The sequence below is a fragment of the Coloeus monedula genome (genome assembly GCF_965178545.1).
Source record: "Coloeus monedula genome assembly, chromosome: 2".
Classification (NCBI taxonomy): Eukaryota; Metazoa; Chordata; class Aves; order Passeriformes; family Corvidae; genus Coloeus; species Coloeus monedula.
The window spans coordinates 58,109,865-58,127,503 of record NC_138782.1 but is presented as its reverse complement, the minus strand read 5'-3'; the positions used below and the strand labels follow the sequence as shown (position 1 = coordinate 58,127,503).

At 36.3% G+C, this 17,639-nt stretch overlaps 1 protein-coding gene across 5 annotated transcripts in view; it reads left to right on the top strand.

Annotated features, from left to right (window-relative positions):
• ZDHHC14 (zDHHC palmitoyltransferase 14) overlaps nt 1-17,639 on the top strand; it is a 96,160-nt gene that overhangs the window by 62,940 nt on the left and 15,581 nt on the right. For all 5 annotated transcript variants that reach the window (XM_082302699.1, XM_082302702.1, XM_082302700.1 and 2 more), the window contains 3 exons: nt 193-351; nt 11,170-11,307; nt 14,918-14,966. In XM_082302699.1, the coding sequence (XP_082158825.1) occupies nt 193-351; nt 11,170-11,307; nt 14,918-14,966 (346 nt within the window). The remainder of the gene's footprint in view (nt 1-192; nt 352-11,169; nt 11,308-14,917; nt 14,967-17,639) is intronic.

Genomic DNA, 17,639 nt, shown 5'->3' with positions numbered 1-17,639 from the left:
GCTTTGGATGCTATTTGCAGTGAAATATCTCTTTGCTATTTGTTACTCAAAGAGAATTAGAAGGGAAAAATTTGTTTATTATAAATGTGTTAATATAAATTTGAAATTTCCTATAGATTGCCATCAAGGAGAATTCTGTGCATGCATCATAGCTCATGTGAGACATTTCATGTCTTGTATTTTCATGTTTAGATATAGCAAATGGCTCCAGTTCAGGAGGATATCGCCCCCCTCCCAGAACAAAAGAAGTGATCATCAACGGACAGACAGTGAAACTAAAATATTGTTTTACTTGCAAGATTTTCCGCCCACCTCGTGCCTCACATTGCAGCCTTTGTGATAACTGCGTAGGTGAGTAAAAAAATATATGGCATATGTTCAATTTAGTAGCTTATATATTGTTATGAATGCTTTTCATAGGAGACAGAAAAAAACCAGAGTGACAAGATTACTCATGAGGTAACTTGCTCTGTTCATCTTTCCTACGAGATCTGTTAAATGTTAAGAATTTTAGAGGAGGCAGAAAAGGAGACTTGGCCTAGTAGATGTTGCTAATCTAAGAAGGGAAATTATTTTCTGATGCATACATCGTTCCTAACCTGCCCTAATGGCAAAGAACACACCTTACTCCAATAGGGCTGCATACAAAGTACAATGACCTTTCCAAGCTTTATGGGAGTCTCAGAATTGTTTTCTTCACCAAACTAAATTGAGGGCAAGGAGCTGCTTCTCCAGTTCATTAGTAACTAACTGTAAGGCATGGTTCACATGGTTAGGGCTGTGTGACCAAAATGTACACTGTAGGTGAGTCTTACTTTTGAGCAGTTTTATGACTAGAAGTACTTAAGTCAGAATTAATAAGAAATTACTGGGCAGACGTGCTATTTTGAGAGTAAGTAGATGTTGTCAGGACCTAAGCATATTTTATAATGGTAGGGTTGGTTTTTTTCTCTCTGAACATCTTGTCCTTTTTCATTACTGTTTTCCATGGAGGTCAGACAAGGTGATTAAGATATGCTTGGATTTAAAAGCAAACCAAAAAAACCCTAGCAAACAAATCTGAGTAGTTTCCAGTTAATTAGATCACATTTGCAGTTTAGTGCAGTTGATTAGCACACTGTTGAGCCTGGATCTTACGCATTCAAGAAAATAATGTAGAAAGATGTCTCCAGCCGAGAAATGTAATTGCAGCATTCAACAGTGATATTTTTAAATATAAAGCAGTCATTGGAAGAATTGGAGTTTTGTGTTCAGATGATACTCATTTAGTATCACAGTGATACTTTTCACTTACATCACAGTGAAAAGCTTATTAGCCTTTTGGCCCTATAGAATTGATTGGTATCTGTAGATGGTTTCTTCAGTAAATTCAATTTTTGATGTGCTACAATTTTGTAAGTGTTGCAAAAGCTTTTGGGCTTGCTTTTATTGAGCAACTAGGGATGCTTATGAATTGCAGTTGGCACATTTTTCAGAAAAATGTTTTAGCAAATGTGTCACCTAAACATTAGTGTTGTGATATTGCTCAGCAAACTTGATAATATATAAATACAGTTGTTGACCAGTGTGATAAATAAAAGTTGAAAGGCTGTTGTCTTTACCAAGAGAGGAGAAATAAGAGCAACTTCCCCCGTACCTGAGGCTTATTTTAAAATAATGTTTTGGTTTTTTAATACGCTGGTATGAAGGATTTTTCTATAGGTTATTCTGTAATCTGTGTCCTTTTTATACACATCTGGAAAACCTATTCTGTGAAACATACAATTAGTGGTGGCAGGGAAACAACTTACACAGTCTTCTGATCATGTCTGTGATGAAATAACAGATGTGAATTATTATGAATATTTATCAGAAGAGTCTGAGCAAATGACTTATATAACTGAGATGTCCTTTCTGCTCTTAAGATAGTTGTAATTTCCTCTTACATATTTTTAAATTTGGAGTTACTTGTTTGAACGTAATTAAATGGATTTACTGTGGTTTTTCTCCTCAGTGTTTATAATGGGAATTACAATAAACTGACTTTTTCGGAGTACACCGTATGGTAGCTTTGTTTCCTGATTAGATACGTGTGTTTGTCATATAAATATTCAGGTATACTGTATGCAAAAAGAGAAATCTACAAGTACCTGCAACTAAGTTTCTATTGAAAATAGGTGTTAAGAAAATTGGATAGCTCATGGACCTGTGGAAATCTAACAGTCTGAGAGTGCACACTTAATCAGAGTGTGTTAAGCAGTTTGCCATCACTCTTAAGTTAGGATTGTCTATATAATGATGCTTTTATTTAGTTTCTGAATAAATCTTTTAATAGCAATGAGTGTTCTTGTGCCAGTGTTTGTTAGTTCCTTCTTGAAGTAACTAAACCTATGCACAAGTAGTCCTACTTCATATGCATATGGATATTCAAGTAACTTACGCTATTTAAACCTAACATATGATATTTAAGCAGCTCACTACAAGTATGGCCACGCATTCCTTTTTACCACATAGTTTCAAAAGATTTTGCTGCAGTTACAAACCAGCTACAGAGACTACGTGGTACAGGAATAGGGTCTGTCTTCAAACCAGCACTCACTGCTAAGAAAAAACAATATGCTACTTTTACCTAAAGGTGTCTTACAATACTTGGCTAATGAATGCAGTGTGAAAGAGAGGTTCTTTCATTCTGTGTGTTCTATTAATGTTTTTTATTCTGTAAGGAATCTATTGCAGCATTTAAAATATGTAAGTACATGCAAAAACCTTACTCTGTTTTTTTTCTGTCTAGTTGTTTAGTAAGTATATCTGTTACTTGTTACCTTGTTTGGTTTTTGTTTCATCACTGTTTTTTATAAACATCTGTGTGGTATTTGTAGATAAAAATAACAAATAGCTTAAAATAGGAAAAAGAAGAAGCAAAGAGCTAATTTGAGTTCTAGCCATGGTAATACTTCAAACTCCTTTAGCTCTACAGTATTTTCCTGGTAGTATCCAGAAAAATCTGTATTTTCATACAAATGTAGTTTGTTCTGTTTATGTAATACCTTAAAAAGTTTGGTTGAGTAAGTGTTCCCTGAAGCACATACCTTGGGTGTATTCCTGATTTGCTTTCTTTACTGCCTCTGTGAATGTCAGTTGGAAGTTAGCCCTTCAAGGGTTTTATGTACCAATATGTTGCTTAAGAATTACAAATGAATTAAACATAACATGCATCTGAACACAAGAGATAAAGACTTCAGGAAAAAAGTAGCCAAACCAGACATAAATTCTGAGCTCAAGCTAGTTACTGCTGTGTTTTGACAAGAGGTTTTGATTGCACTGTGTAATGCTAGAAAGAAGGCAGTGGTTGGACTTGCTTCTGAAGTAACCAAATGGCTTCTTTTTAGCATATTTTTGGTCATTGCAACATCAACTGTTGTAATATCCTTTTTTTATTTGGTTTTAATAAATAATTTTTGTTTTGTTTAATTTGATTTCTATAATGAAAGCTGAACAAGAAGCAGGTGGCTTTATCTGGACAATATGGGGAAATAATTCCTAAAGCACACATAACATATAACACAGACAATGTAAGACAGAGTGAGAATTACCAGTGTCTTCTGGGGAGAAGCTTTTCCTTGTCATTACTGAGATACCACCATCTTCCAGCCTGAAGTACACAAATTACTTCAAAAGCAGGCTGAGAGGTCACATTGTAACAGTCTGACTTTTATAATGCAGACAATGTGTCTGAGAGTAATTTTCTCAGGACTTTGTAGTCCTTTGTAATCAATGTGTATTTACTTCATGTCAGGACTTCGGTTTGCTTGGTTTTAATTCTATTCTGTAGCACTCTTTCTTCATTACCTTATTATTTCCTTTCTTGCCTTCAATTCCTTTTCATGGCCTTTGCTTATTTCTTTCCTTACATTTCCTGCAGTGAACAGAGTACAATTTTCACTTCATTTTGAACCTTTTAAACCTTAGCTCTGGTTGTCTTGAAATGACTCTTTTGCTGAACAGTTAAAAGCACAAAGTTGGCTGCTATGACCGTTTTTTCCCTTTTTCTTTTCCTATGTATTTTTCCAAGTTTTTACAGGTGAGAAATGGCTTGGACTCTTTCTGTTTGGGTGCCCCAAAAAGGTAGAACAAGAAACTGCCAAATGGAGTACACACCAGCACTTACAGAAGTGATAAATTATTTAAGATTGTGCCATTTGTATAATTAGATGTACTTTGGAAATTCAGGGAGCATGGCATGTGTGTCAGGGTTTCTAAATCTTAAGCCAGAGGACTGCAAAATATGTCAGAAAGTCTCTTTAAAAAAGAAAATCGTATTATAGGTTATTTAAGAGAGGTTGTGGTTTATGCATTGGTCTGAGTATGAAAAAATGCAGAGATGATCAGAACATCTGACTGTGCAAATGATGTTGTAAACCTCAAGGTGTCAGAGTAAAAATTAAAAGAGAGAAATCACCAGCTAAGAAAAATTAGGAACCAAAAAAGAGAAACACACATTTACGTTGCAGTAACAATCTGCAAAATGGTTATAAAACTCAAATTCTGGTAAAAGACAGCAGTGGAAGTGTGCTTTCCTGTAGAAAAGAGAGAAACTAATCCGTAAACTTTGTGGATGCTGTTACTTGGTAAGGATACTACGCTTCCTCTAGGGACAAATTTGGGGTTTTAAAAATCTCTTCCTCCACAGTTGGGTGTATGTCAGGTGCTCGTCTGGGTATGCCAGAGTACATGTACTCGAGTGGGTATGTAAAGAGATACTGTTAAGCAGTGAATTCCTTCACTGTGCCCTCTTTGTACCTCTCAAAGAGCAGCCATTCTAAACTGCTGCTGCTGCCTTTGAAAACGTTGCCATTAATGTTCTGCAGTCGAACGAGTTTGTTAATTAGTCAACATTTGTTATATGAGGGTGCAATGAAGTGATCTATGTGACAATACAGTTTAATTACTATGAGCTATCCTAAGGCAGTGGCTGGATGTTTTCCTAATAAATCAATTGCTATTTTTATTTTGAAAATTAAGCATGTTTATTTTCTTTTTGTGAATAGCAGTGGTCAGCAACTAGTGAAGTTGATTAATGTGCAAAAAGTTCACATTGCAACTTATTTTCTTAAAACCTCACCCAAATATCTTAGCTGTCTGGAACAGTTTAAATAGTCATGAAAGTGAAATACGTGTTAAGTAGCCCTTGTGTTTGTTTTTCTGATTAACTTTTTGTTGTAGATACCCATGCACATTAATAACTTAATTCAGTAATAGAGGCCCATCTTTCCCAGTGTTACATTGCTGTTTCAGTTTGCATCACCTTTGTAGAGATTAGTGTCAAGAATGTAATTTGGAGTAAACCTGTGGTATTTCCTAAGTGTAAACACGAAGCCAGAAGACTCTTTCTGTTTGGTTTTCATGGGGTGTTTTGATTTGGAATCAGTGTACAAAAGTACGTGTGATTTAAAGGATCCATTGTGCATTGTCCATAACAGATGTTTTAAAATAACATCAGCATGCATATAAATGTAACTTGCAATTGGTCTTTTGTTAATCACTGCTTTCTTCATATAAATTTCTACTCAGATTTCATTCCACAAAGTGACAGCAAAGGCATTGTCAGGGGAACGACTGTCAGACAGGTGAATGGTGTATGAGTTAAATTGATCCAAGTATTTGATTGCTGTTGCCAGTTGATGGCAAATCCCATCAGCGGGGCTGGTTTTATTAATATGATTAAATAAATAATCTTCTTAGGAATGGCAGTTTCAGTTGGTGAAACTGAACATCAGAGCTAAGGATAGTTTTAATGAATATGCTATGAATATTGGATATAAATTTTTTTGTTATGTTAAATTATCAGATTTTTTTAACTGACTGTAAGGGACTTAAGGCAATGGTTATATTTGCTTTCATGCATGTGTGCATCACTTTCAGCAATTGGGATTGGACTGCTGTATCTTAGAAGAAAATAAATACTCTTTGTAATAAAATGTATTTCTTACATGGACTTCTAGAAGTCTCATTTGTTTTCTTAAACATTTCAAGAGCAATCAAATTCTGAAAGTACAGTTTGTTGTGCAAAATGTCAAGTCAAGAAGCCTGAATAGATGTGGTCACATCATGACATCATAGTCCTTCAAAAAGCTTTAATTGTCATCATTATAAATATGTGCAGATGTGTCAGTCTCTCTGCATAATTACTCAGTGTGTGTCCTTGACAATGGACATTGTAGTCCTGTGTTGTACTACTGCTACTATCAAAAGTAATTTTGAGTTATCCTGGCCCGGTTGGTTGAGCTATAATGTGACTTCTTGCATGATGCAGGATGTGAATAGTGGGCTCTTGACCCTTTCCAGTCATGGGATACATGTTTGCATGCTGTAAATAAAGATGGTAACATTCAGTGAATGCCATAAGTTTGTGCATTTGCCTTACAATGCTTTGCTTGCACAGGGTGGAAAAATTACCAAGTGAATTCTAACTTGTGCTCACTGGAATCTCCTAGTAATGTGACCTAGATATTTTTGCACCTGTCGACTTCTTGTCTTTGAGTCCTGCCTTCGCATTAAGCTTTAGAAAATGTATGCTGGTGTGCAGTGATCTAGTTGAGCACAGAATAAAGGAAACAGTTCATAAGTACTGCAAACTGAAGGGCCAAGCTGGCCTACAAATGTTCCATTTAAAAATGCTTTTGTGTTCCTTGTAAATTATAAGGCTTTCATTAAATGTTTTGAAAAAGGAAGGAAAGCATTTAGGTCATTTTGTTCATGGTTTCCTGGAGTGTAGCGATTGGAAAATGGAAGCAGAACATTTAAGGATTTAGGAGTCTACATGCTGTGCTGTGGAAAAGCAGAGATTTGACTCTTTGGTTCTGAGCAGCAAAGAACATGCCTTGGTGTGGCTTCTGAGGGAAACGCTCCGTCTATAAGACCAATGCCTAGTAAAATGGGAAATGTCCTTAGGTTTGTTTTTATCTGAGATATCCAACAGTTAATGTTTCTTAAACAAGTTTTAAATGTTTCAAGGAAGGTAAAAAATGAGGAATGTCTAAAATACGAAGTAATGTGTTCTTCTGTCATCCAGTTAGCGTAGGTTATAAGGTGAGTGTTAATGAGACTAGTTAGGTGAGTGTTAATGAGACCACTGAGTCATGCTGACAGCTTGCTGCTTTCAAAGGGATTTGAATGTCATCTTCTTTATTTTTTTTTCCCTATTTCCATGATTCTCTTCTTTGTGCCTTTGGTAACACACAACCATTGGTAAGTCAGTTTTTCCCACTGATCAATGAACAAAATAATACCTGGGGGTTTTTTTCCTGCCAGTTCAGGGAACTGACCTGATTCATCATCAGCTTACACAGTGAAAGAAGGAAGTGGGATGAAGTGGCAGGAAAGGCAACATGTGACCACCTCTTTCACTGCTACTGAGCTTTTAGATTGGCTCAATTATCTTGTGGAGCCTCGTCCTTTGGGGGTGCTGGCTTGTCCTCAGAAGTTATTATCTAAATTCAAAGGTGCTGATCACTTTGGGAAAGAGTAATGAAAAAGTCTTTGTTACAGGTTTACTGACAGTTCTTGAGGTTTTTTACCTGTCTGGTTTTCTGTGACTTCTACAGCAGCATTTTTAGTCTCCATTTACTCATCTCTTCTTTTCATTGATGCTTTACATTATGAACTCTTCACACATTTTTTCAGTCTTTTTTTATTTGCTTCAGGTTTTGTTCTCAGATCCTGAAAAATTAATCAAAACTGGATTTCTCCTGGCATTGTGATAACTGCTAACCTGTAGTAAGGTTGGTGTCACAGCTAGGCTGAATTAACACTTAGCTGCTTCTGAAAGTGTTACTGCATCCCTTCTCTGACAGAGTGTTCTCACTGCTTCACGTGGGCCAGCTTTGGTGTTTGCCTGATGAGGTGATCTGAGGAGATAGGCAAAAGAAAGCCATCAATTTTAAGTTAATCTGGCTCTGTCAGCCTACTCCCTGGAGGGTAAAATGAATACCAGGCTTGGCCTAAGAATGGAGAGCCATGAGCACGCAGGCACAGGACTGCTGAAAGGGTAGAAACTGGGCCGTCTGTTCTAGCAGTAGTTCTTAATTAGGTACATACAAGGTACAGCTGTAAAATCAAGAAGGCAAATATCTTGCTGGTTTTGCTTAAACTTGAGTGTAGGAGGATGATAAATCACAATGTTCTATCCATAGGGTGCTTCAGCTTTCTTCTTCCCTCATAACAAGTTCTAATACACTTTTATAAACAAGAGTTTGTATTACCCATGTTTTAATTCTCTGCGTTTGCCTCAAATATTTTTACATTAACCTTGTCACAAATGTTTGAATACAGTAGTATGTTAACTATCCAGAACTGCAGTCATCACCTCTAAATAGTCTGTTCTTCATAACAAGAAATTACATTTCTATTTGCTCTGCATTTTAATTTCATGAGGGTTAGAATTCCAGTTTTTCTCAGCATCAGTAGTTTTTCATTTATCGGTGAAGTTAAATCTTAATTTTGCTGCCAACATTGTCCAAGTCAAGTAGAGATGTCAGAGCTTCCTTTACAAAATCATTGGTTCAGTTGCCGGGCATCTGGAATGCTGGAGGTGAACCTTAAGACACTGTGTTACTTCTTCATTAATACTTAGGTCATCTTTTTCTAAGGAAGAAGAAACAGCCCCACATTTGATAGGTTTTATATTTCTTAACAGCATTTGAAGTTTCTGCTTAGCATTTGTCTCTTCATTCTGCCCAGGTTGGCAGTTTTCTCCTGCATTAATAACTAAGCAGAGCAGCTCACAAGCTGTAAGGCTGTTGTCTCTAAATTGCATTTACGTATTCTGCTGAGTAGAATAATGTCTCACTTTTTAATATACTGTTTTGTGGCCCATGTCACATGCCTTTCTACTTTATGACTGAGAAAAATGAGAAAATGAGAAAAATGTATTTATCATAAGATTCATGTAAACCTTTTAATATGTCTCTCTTTTCGTTAGAGTTGATTCCAATTTAACGCTGTAGTAGTGTTTTTCATATCTGGCCTTTCTGGTCCATTTCTCCTTTATAAACATCTTAGGTAGTTACTTAGCTTCACAATGATTAGTAAGGTATTTTTTGAGAAAGCAGAGCCTTTCAGTTTACTAGGAAAGTTTGAAGATGGAAATTGAAGAGGACCAACAAGTAGGTTAAAAACACCAAGTCAGTCTTCAGTAAGTAGTGTGGGTATATACAGGAATGTGTGTTTATAGATAGAGAAGTTGTGTGTATGTGTGTGGTTTTGTCTGCGTTTATCCAAATCCATCAAATAGATGTCTGCATAGATCTAAATGTTGCTTCATGAGTAGAAACTGAGCTTTATATCAATATAATTCATTTCTTACTGTGTCAGCATAGAAGAGAATGAATGTGTATATACAGAATTCATCTTCCAAGACATGTAATGTATTTTTTTAGCAGTAGGGTACAAAAGTACCCTAGGATTCTGCTCATTAAAATGGCTCTGTAGCTGTGTTTCTTTGTGGTGTTGTTTGCTTATGTGTTGTATATATGAATGAATTTAAATGATGTAGAGTGTTTATCAGGATATGAGGGCTTATCCAGAAGCACGGATTTAAAGACAAGCACTTTTAGAATGCAATGTCAATTTATTTGGGGAAAATAACTGTAGTGCACTGAGAAAAGGTAGTATCACCTATCCAGGGTGTTTAGTTCTTGGTATTCTTAGCAGTACTCACTCAGTTAGAGTATTCTGAAGCCTTATCCTAAGAAAGTTTAGTAACTTCACCTTGAATAGCCCTGTTGAAATTTGAAACAGATTTATGGCAGAAACATGTGGTCCAAACAGCTGTCATGCAAAATCATTTTAAAAAAACCCTGAAAGTCTGGTGAACTCAGAAATCCATTGTGCATGTTGTTTTGACTTTTTTTAATGAAGATAATACTAAATACATCCTTCAAGAAAAACCTCGAATGTAGGTCTTTAACATAAATCCATAACTAAAACAAGCTGGTGCACTTGGTCAGATGTGCCTTTTTAACACAGGGCTTAAAGGACTTTGGATTTATAGCTCGCTTTTCCTGTGGAATTACAAATAGTTTGATAGTACGTCAGTGGAGGCATAAAAGTCACAGAAAACAAACCAGGATTTGGACAAGGATCAGAGAGTGAAAGAAAGAGTCAGCATGAATGCATTTGTCTTATGATCTTGGATTCGATGAAAAAAAACCCTTAAAATTCTGTCAATGTAATCCCTCCAAAGTAAAGTTAGGAAATGCAAGTTTGTTTCCTGGCAATAGCTCTGTTTCCATTACCCGGATTACTGGGACATGGAGGGTGGATCCAGGCTGCCTGAGGAGAAGCAGAGTAAACCATTCCCTCTGCTGCTTTCCAGCACTGAGGCATTTCCCCCATGTTGGGGACACTTGTTTCTGATCCACCCTGGCCTTTTCCTATCTCACGAACAAGTTCTCTCACAGAGACAAAGGGAAACAGTTTCGCTTAGTAAAAAGGAGACGGAGCCTATCGTGCAAAGGGTAACAGAGGATGCAGGTTACATCAACCAGTTTTTATACCATGTGTTTAAATTTTAACATTTGAAAAATGTTTGCTGTGAATCATTTTTAATGATCTTGTATGACAGTGTCAATTCCAAGTGGAAAAATAGGTGGTCTAGAATGAAGAATATCTTGAGCGAAGCAATAAAAGGAAGTGGGAAGGTGTAAATATTTCATGCTCTGTAATGGATGGATGATATGATAGTAGGCATAAGTCGGAGGTGTGATCATGACAGATGTAAAGGAAAGAACCTCCGAAATTCCAATTTTGAGTAGAAGATGCACTGAAGAAAAAGAAACAACCTTGTTTTGAAAAAATCATATACAACTGAGTTGCTAATGCTCCTTGTGACAATGGATAAATACATGCTTGCTGGTCTGACTGCACACTTTGTCACAGTAAGGCTGTTAGTTTAACAGGAACTCACCTCAGCCATGCTTTGATTTCTGTAAAAACTATAAGGTTTCATTAAAGTACTCCTTCTTTTCTTTTCTACATTTTGTTTCTTTCTAAATAAGAACTTCTCTGTGGCTACTTTGCAAATTCCAGTTAAATCATGCATTTTAATATAGTATTCAGAGAGCATTTTTTCGAATAAACAGCATTTTATTAATTGTTTTCCATTTTTTTTTCTTCTGCCTCTCATTTCAGAACGGTTTGATCACCACTGTCCCTGGGTAGGCAACTGTGTGGGGAAAAGAAACTACAGATTTTTTTATATGTTTATTTTATCTCTGTCCTTTCTGACAGTCTTTATATTTGCATTCGTTATCACCCACGTCATCCTTCGTAAGTATGCTGGTGAAATCAGATTACGTATGTAGCCATTTGCTTGAGTTTTTTAAGTTAATATTTTGATCATTCAGGGTTTATTTATTTATTTATTTATTTGTTTGCCTTTTTCTGGAGCTTCACGATCCCCAGTGAGTCCCATTCTGGTCTATAATAGGCCCTGGTCATAGTAGCCGTTGGCCTTGCACTGGCTTTATCTTAATGCAGTCTTAATTTTTCAAATTTTTTTTTTGTCCTTTTATGGATGATTTAGTGAAAAAGCATCACATACACTGTATGTTGAAGTATACAGGTAGTATCATTTACCTAAAGAACTTCCGTGTGCTTTTTTAACTGTAAGCATGGGTCACTAGCCATCCAGACAAATGCTAGAAAATAGATTGGAGCTATACTTTTTGTAGTTTGCTGTTTAGTTTTACACCATTCTCAACCCTATTTTTAACGCGTTCTTTTCATTTGCGTAGACATTCTGAGAATAACCAATTCATAATGGAGTGAATCAGAAATATTCATGAACTTGTGACTGATTTTTATTTGTATTCTGGATTGTGTTTGAGGTCAAAACTCTTTTGGGTACTGTCTTTTCTTTCTATACCCCTAACTAATTTTGCTGACTCCTATATGATGATGATGGTGACATTTATGGTGATAGGTTACATGACTTGTCTTTAAAGACCTTTAGTATGTTGGGTTTTTTTGACCCACTATCAGTAGAAGAGTAGGGTTTTTTCACTAATTATATAGGATATTACCATAAAGAGTGCTTCTTTAACCATTTTGGAAATGTGATCTGTTTATTTTTTTGTATTCTGTATTACAACAGAAACCTGATAGAAATAATAATTTCAGTATAAAACATTTATAAAGCTAACTTGATAATGGTAATATTCAGAGAATGTTTTACTGGAAAAAATGTGTCAGATTGTGCTCAATTTTCTAAATTGTTTACAACATGCAGGGAAAATTATTTTAAAGAGCAGAATTCCTGCTCTTACTTGTTCTTCACAAAACTATGATGCAAGCACTGAGAAGCTCTCCTATAGCTCGGAATCTAGCTCATAGCTTAGAACTGCAATCCCTAATTTTGAGGGCGTCTGAATGAGCAACTTGTTCTCACTACCAGCTACAGCATTTCTAATACCAGTTGGAAAAAGCTGAGATAAGATGTACATACTGTTTAAAAGAGGAAAATTATTGGAAAAAGAACACTTGCCATTAGTACTTAAGTGCTTGTTATTTATCTGGGCATACATGAGTATATACATACCCACCTTTTACATTTAAGAAGAAAGACACATGGGTTTTTCTGCAATCTTTGCTAGAGTTCAGTGGTTGAAAACATTCCTAGTCTGACAACTATTTTAAAGATACTTTTGACACTAACCTACCTTCATTTCACAAGGACTTCAGTGCTTTTCTCTTTAGTTTTCAGTATATCAATTATCAATATAATGTCAGTATTTCATGTTCTGTATGTCAAGTAGGTTTATCTAGTGGATTTCAAATTTACAGTGTCCATACCTAACTCTTAAGTAGACAAAGAGTGTAATGAATTGTGCCTATGTGTGGTTGAGAAGCATTTAAGTGTTGTGTAGGTGTTACAGATTACATATAGTAAATGTTAAATGCTGAATTGCCTGTCAGCTGCAAAATATTCTTGTCATGGAGGTTCATTTACCTAGAATGAAATAGGGAAAAACATCCTTAAGCTCTAAAGATTGGTCAGTCCTCAAAGGCAGTGGGAGCAGATATGAAATGTGATTAGTTTCTTGATGTTTAATTGATACACTGGAGCTTCAAACCCAGCTTTCAAATTTGTTTGCTATAGTCTTGACAGTGTCCAAAAGAGAGTTCTTTACAAATAAAGTTTTCTTATCACTCCACTCTCTCTGTGCCTACCATACCTGTAGAAGTCTTCTCATCTACCTAACAGTTACCACTCAACAATTTGTGTTCTGGTTTTTAGCTCTGCAGTTCTTTAACTGGTTCTAACTGTTAAGCAGGATTCTCAGTTACTTAATCTGAACCTTTGCGCTTGGCATAGACTGCTTTTTGTTAGTGTGGCTGAAGAAAGTCTTGGTTTTTAGACCTTACACTATGACCTTCTTACAATATTTCAAAGTCATACATAAGTCCTCGTAAAATTATTTTATTATAATGCCTCTTGATTTAGACAAATTTTTAAAATGTGTATATTTTTATAATACATCTTGCAAGCTGGCATTTTATAAATTTTGGTGGCCCTAAGTGGTGATGAGGTATAAGATACATCTTTTTGTTTTCTGTGACCTTCTGAGGCATACATTGGAAATTTGTTCTTTCTAGGTTTCAGAATATGTGTACATAACATTATTGAAGATAATAAAACTAATTTGTAAATCAGTTACTGAAGATACTGTCTTGCAAGATTGTCTTCTGTCTCACCAAGCTGAACACATTTCCAGTAGTAGTTTCTGTCTCCACTGTTACTCATCTCTGTTTGAGGCATCAGTATTTCAACTGTTTGTTGCAATGAACAGCCTTCCTCTTGTGATGTTTTGGGAACTGCTTGGAAGGGTGTGACGAGCAGTAGAGTATAGAAATCACACCTATCTGCTGCCATTGCCATTAAGGATCCTAAAAATAGTAAAAGGCAGGGGAAGTTCCATTAGTCTTGTACCTTGAGACTAAGAACCAATTATGAGAGTTTGAAAAGGCTCAGAAATACAAGGTAAGTAACTTCACTTTTAACGATAAGCAGTAAAATTGGCCGGATAGGTCTAGAGAATAATATTTATTCTGATCAAGACAAGATTCTTCTCTCCATACAGATCTTCATATGAATTTAGCTAAGTGGAAAATTTTTGCTGTGGGGAAAACTTCCAGCCGGATGCATTTAAATCATTTATGGTATACAGTGAAGTTCAAACTGTGTGCCTATAGCTACGTCACATTAAGTCAGTTTCTACAACAAATTCACTTGTTGCAATCAGCAAATTGTCAAATCACCCTTTTTGATTAATATCTCATGTTTATGGAACCCAAATGCTTTTGTACTCTGCATGCTTCTGCATTTCTAGTTGATGGGCTCATGCTTCTTTTGGGCTCTTTTCAGCTACTAGATTGTCTTTTATTTGCCCAGAGGCAACAGTAACCTATTAGAAAAATCTTCTATGTAGGTGCAGTAGAAGCAGAATTATAATCAAGAAAGCTTTGCTTCCAAAACAAAGGATGGAAAATTGAGAATTTGAGTTTATAGAATAAATTTTCCAAGCCAAAAAGTTACTTTGAAAGATAGTATTTTAGAATGAAACAGGAGGTTGTGATTTTTTGTTTCCATATTAGGTCTGAAAAGAACTGGGGTAATCAGAAATCTTGTTCATGGGAAAGTATGTGTGCATCAATTTGGTATGACTGAGAAAATACCCTGCAGATGCTAAACCTGATAACTTACCCAAGGGCTTTTTTGATGCTGTTGTTGCTGAGCAACATATTCTCAGATTCACGTTAGTAAATCTATTCTATGATTATTTGGTTATTTTCAAATATCAGTTGTTTTAACTATAGTGAAAACAGCCTGTAGTCCAGTTTCTTACTTGGCTGGTAATTTTGGGTTCTATTTCTACAGGTTCTCAACAAACAGGGTTTCTCAATGCTCTGAAGGACAGTCCTGCAAGATATCCTTTCAGTGAAATACATTGTAGATTATGTTGGCAAATAGCATCTGAGATGTGGTTTTGCTTGTTTTCTTGCTATTATTGAATGCGTGCTTTTAGGCTTTATCAGTTAACGACTTCATCACTTCCTGCACAATAGGATTTCTGGCCACGTGTTGGAGGTAGGAAAGAGGCTACAGCCTGGAGTGGTTTTTATTCTTCATGTTTTGCAAAGCAGTACTCTTGACAAAGATCTGTATTTTCCATGTCCATGAAAAATGCTTCACATTTTGTGATGGAATTCATAAATACATTTTGCACTATACGTGTGCTGTGGTTTCACTACAAGTGTTCAAGAATTGTTCTGCTTTTACAGCCAAAGGTATCCAAAATGGCTGATTCTTTTCAGGAGAGAAAAAGTAGATTTTGGAACAACAGAAACAACATGCTTTCTGTGAAGAATTAGATTTCTGAAACTATTCTTATGTTTTTAGAGAAGTCATTTTCAAATAACAACTTGTGTTAAGTTACATATCAGTATGTAACTTGCCTACACGGGGACTACTACTGTTGTTCAGCCGGGAAAAGACAAGGCTCTGGGGAGATCTCATTGTGGTCTGTCAGTATATGAAGAGGACTCAAAAGAAAAACAGAGAGACTTCTTAACAGGGCCTGTAGTGACAGAACAACGTTTTAAGCTGAAAGAGAGCAGGTATAGATTTGCCATAACAAAGTTTCTACAATGAGGGTGGTGACACATGTGAACAGGCTACCCAGAGTTTTGGTCGATGCCCCATCTCTGGAAATGTTCATGGCCAGGCTGGATGGTGCTCTGAGCAACCTGGTCTAGTGGAAGGTGTTCCTGCCCATGGCAGAGGGTTGGAACTATATTACCTTTAAGGTCCCTTCCAACCCAAACCATTCTGTGGTTCTATTCTGTAAATGCTCCATGCACTTTTTATCACTTGATGGGAGTACTCTGTATATTTTCTAGTGAGTGAGAATGGAGTCGAAAAGCAGCTAAAATAATGAGAAAATGGGAAGCTGATGAAACTACTGGTTAGTTTCTGTACAGACAGTAAGCTTCCCATTCCTTATGTATATGTTGTGAATGGTTCCTGTCTGAATAAACAGTTTTCACCTCTCACAAAGACGCTATAAAAAGAATTCTTTCCCATTTGTCCATTGTGCCTCACACAGTTTGCCTTTCCACACACAGGTAGGGAGAAAAAACTGTCATTCATAGTTGTGCATTGAGACCTCTTCCCAGGTAATTTTCCCAAGTGTCAAATTCTGCAGATAGATTTTTTGGTGTGCTTGTATTCATCAGGTAAAATCACTGAGCTGTAAACTTCCTTTTTAAAAAAGCCATGTTCAGATTTTTTTGCACAAATAATTTTAAAAAGCACAAACAAAGGGTTCTAAATAGCACAATAGCTTCCAATTAAAACAATTACAGTCAATTCTTACAAAAGATAATTCAATCTATTTTCAAACTGAGAATAGCTTTCAGTTGTCCTTAAATCAAAAGGTAATTGCTTATGCATTTGAGGATTTTTGTACAGAAACAATGGCCTGATAATTCGTAATTTGTGTTCAGAGATGTGCTGCTTTAAAGGGCTCAGTGGCACATCTTACAGAAATACCTGGCTTGATAGTGATATGTTGGATAATTTAAAAGCTTGGTTACAGTTAATAACAGTAAAAAATTAAATTGTCCAAATAGTATTGGGAATGCTGCTTTGGAGACAGTTAATTCAGGCACAGAGAACATTGCCATTTCAGTCTTTGCTAACAACCCTGTGAGATACTAAGGGAAAATCATACTATATTATGCTAGCAAGATACTATACCATAGTAGGCTAGAAGGTTATACTGCGTTGATGAAGGTTATACTTTTTTTATGTGTTTGTTTTTTAGTTAATGGACTCAGGTTGAATTAGTGGATTCTTGTTAATTTGACATAAACTACCTCTGCTGTTCTCAAGTTCTTTTTGGATCATGGTGCAGGGAACTGAAAAATGTCCCTTCCTGTGGGGAACTGATAGAGGTCTTGAACTGAAAGGAGTTCCCTTTTGTTTTTTTCCATAGGAATTACCATGTGGAGGCAGAAACTCACTTTTCAGTACCCTCTTGAGTGTAGTTGTGGTGAGGAACATCGTTAGTGATATGTTGCAGGGAGCCCTTTTCCCTCTAAGGTTCTTCTTTTCTAACCTGATGATCTTCCTCCTGGTGTATAGATTCTACCCAACACTGCTCATCTGCAGCCTTCCTTACTATTTCTACTCTCTCAAAGCCCAGTTTGTATTGTGCGTGATGTTTTGGGCTGTTTCCTTCTTTGACACGTTTTGGAACCCTCTGCCAACGGTCAACTTCCTTATCTATTATCCCCTGTACTCCTTGCTTTAGCTGTGGCTGTGGCAGAGAGTCAGAATCAGAGTTCCTGTCTTTTGTGTTGCTTTGACTTCGCACAGCCTGAGGAGGAAATGAGAGACAGAGAGTAGTGAACCTGCTGCTCAGCAGTGCAGTTTGGTCATCCTGCTGCTTTTGGAGCAGATTTTCTCAGAATGCAAATGGCTCTTTTCTGGCTTTAAACCACTCTGATTGAAATGGATTCTAGGGGAAAATTATACAGACACTTCATGTATCTCCCAATTCATTAGGGGTGAGCAGCCCTGCAACACAAAACTCTTC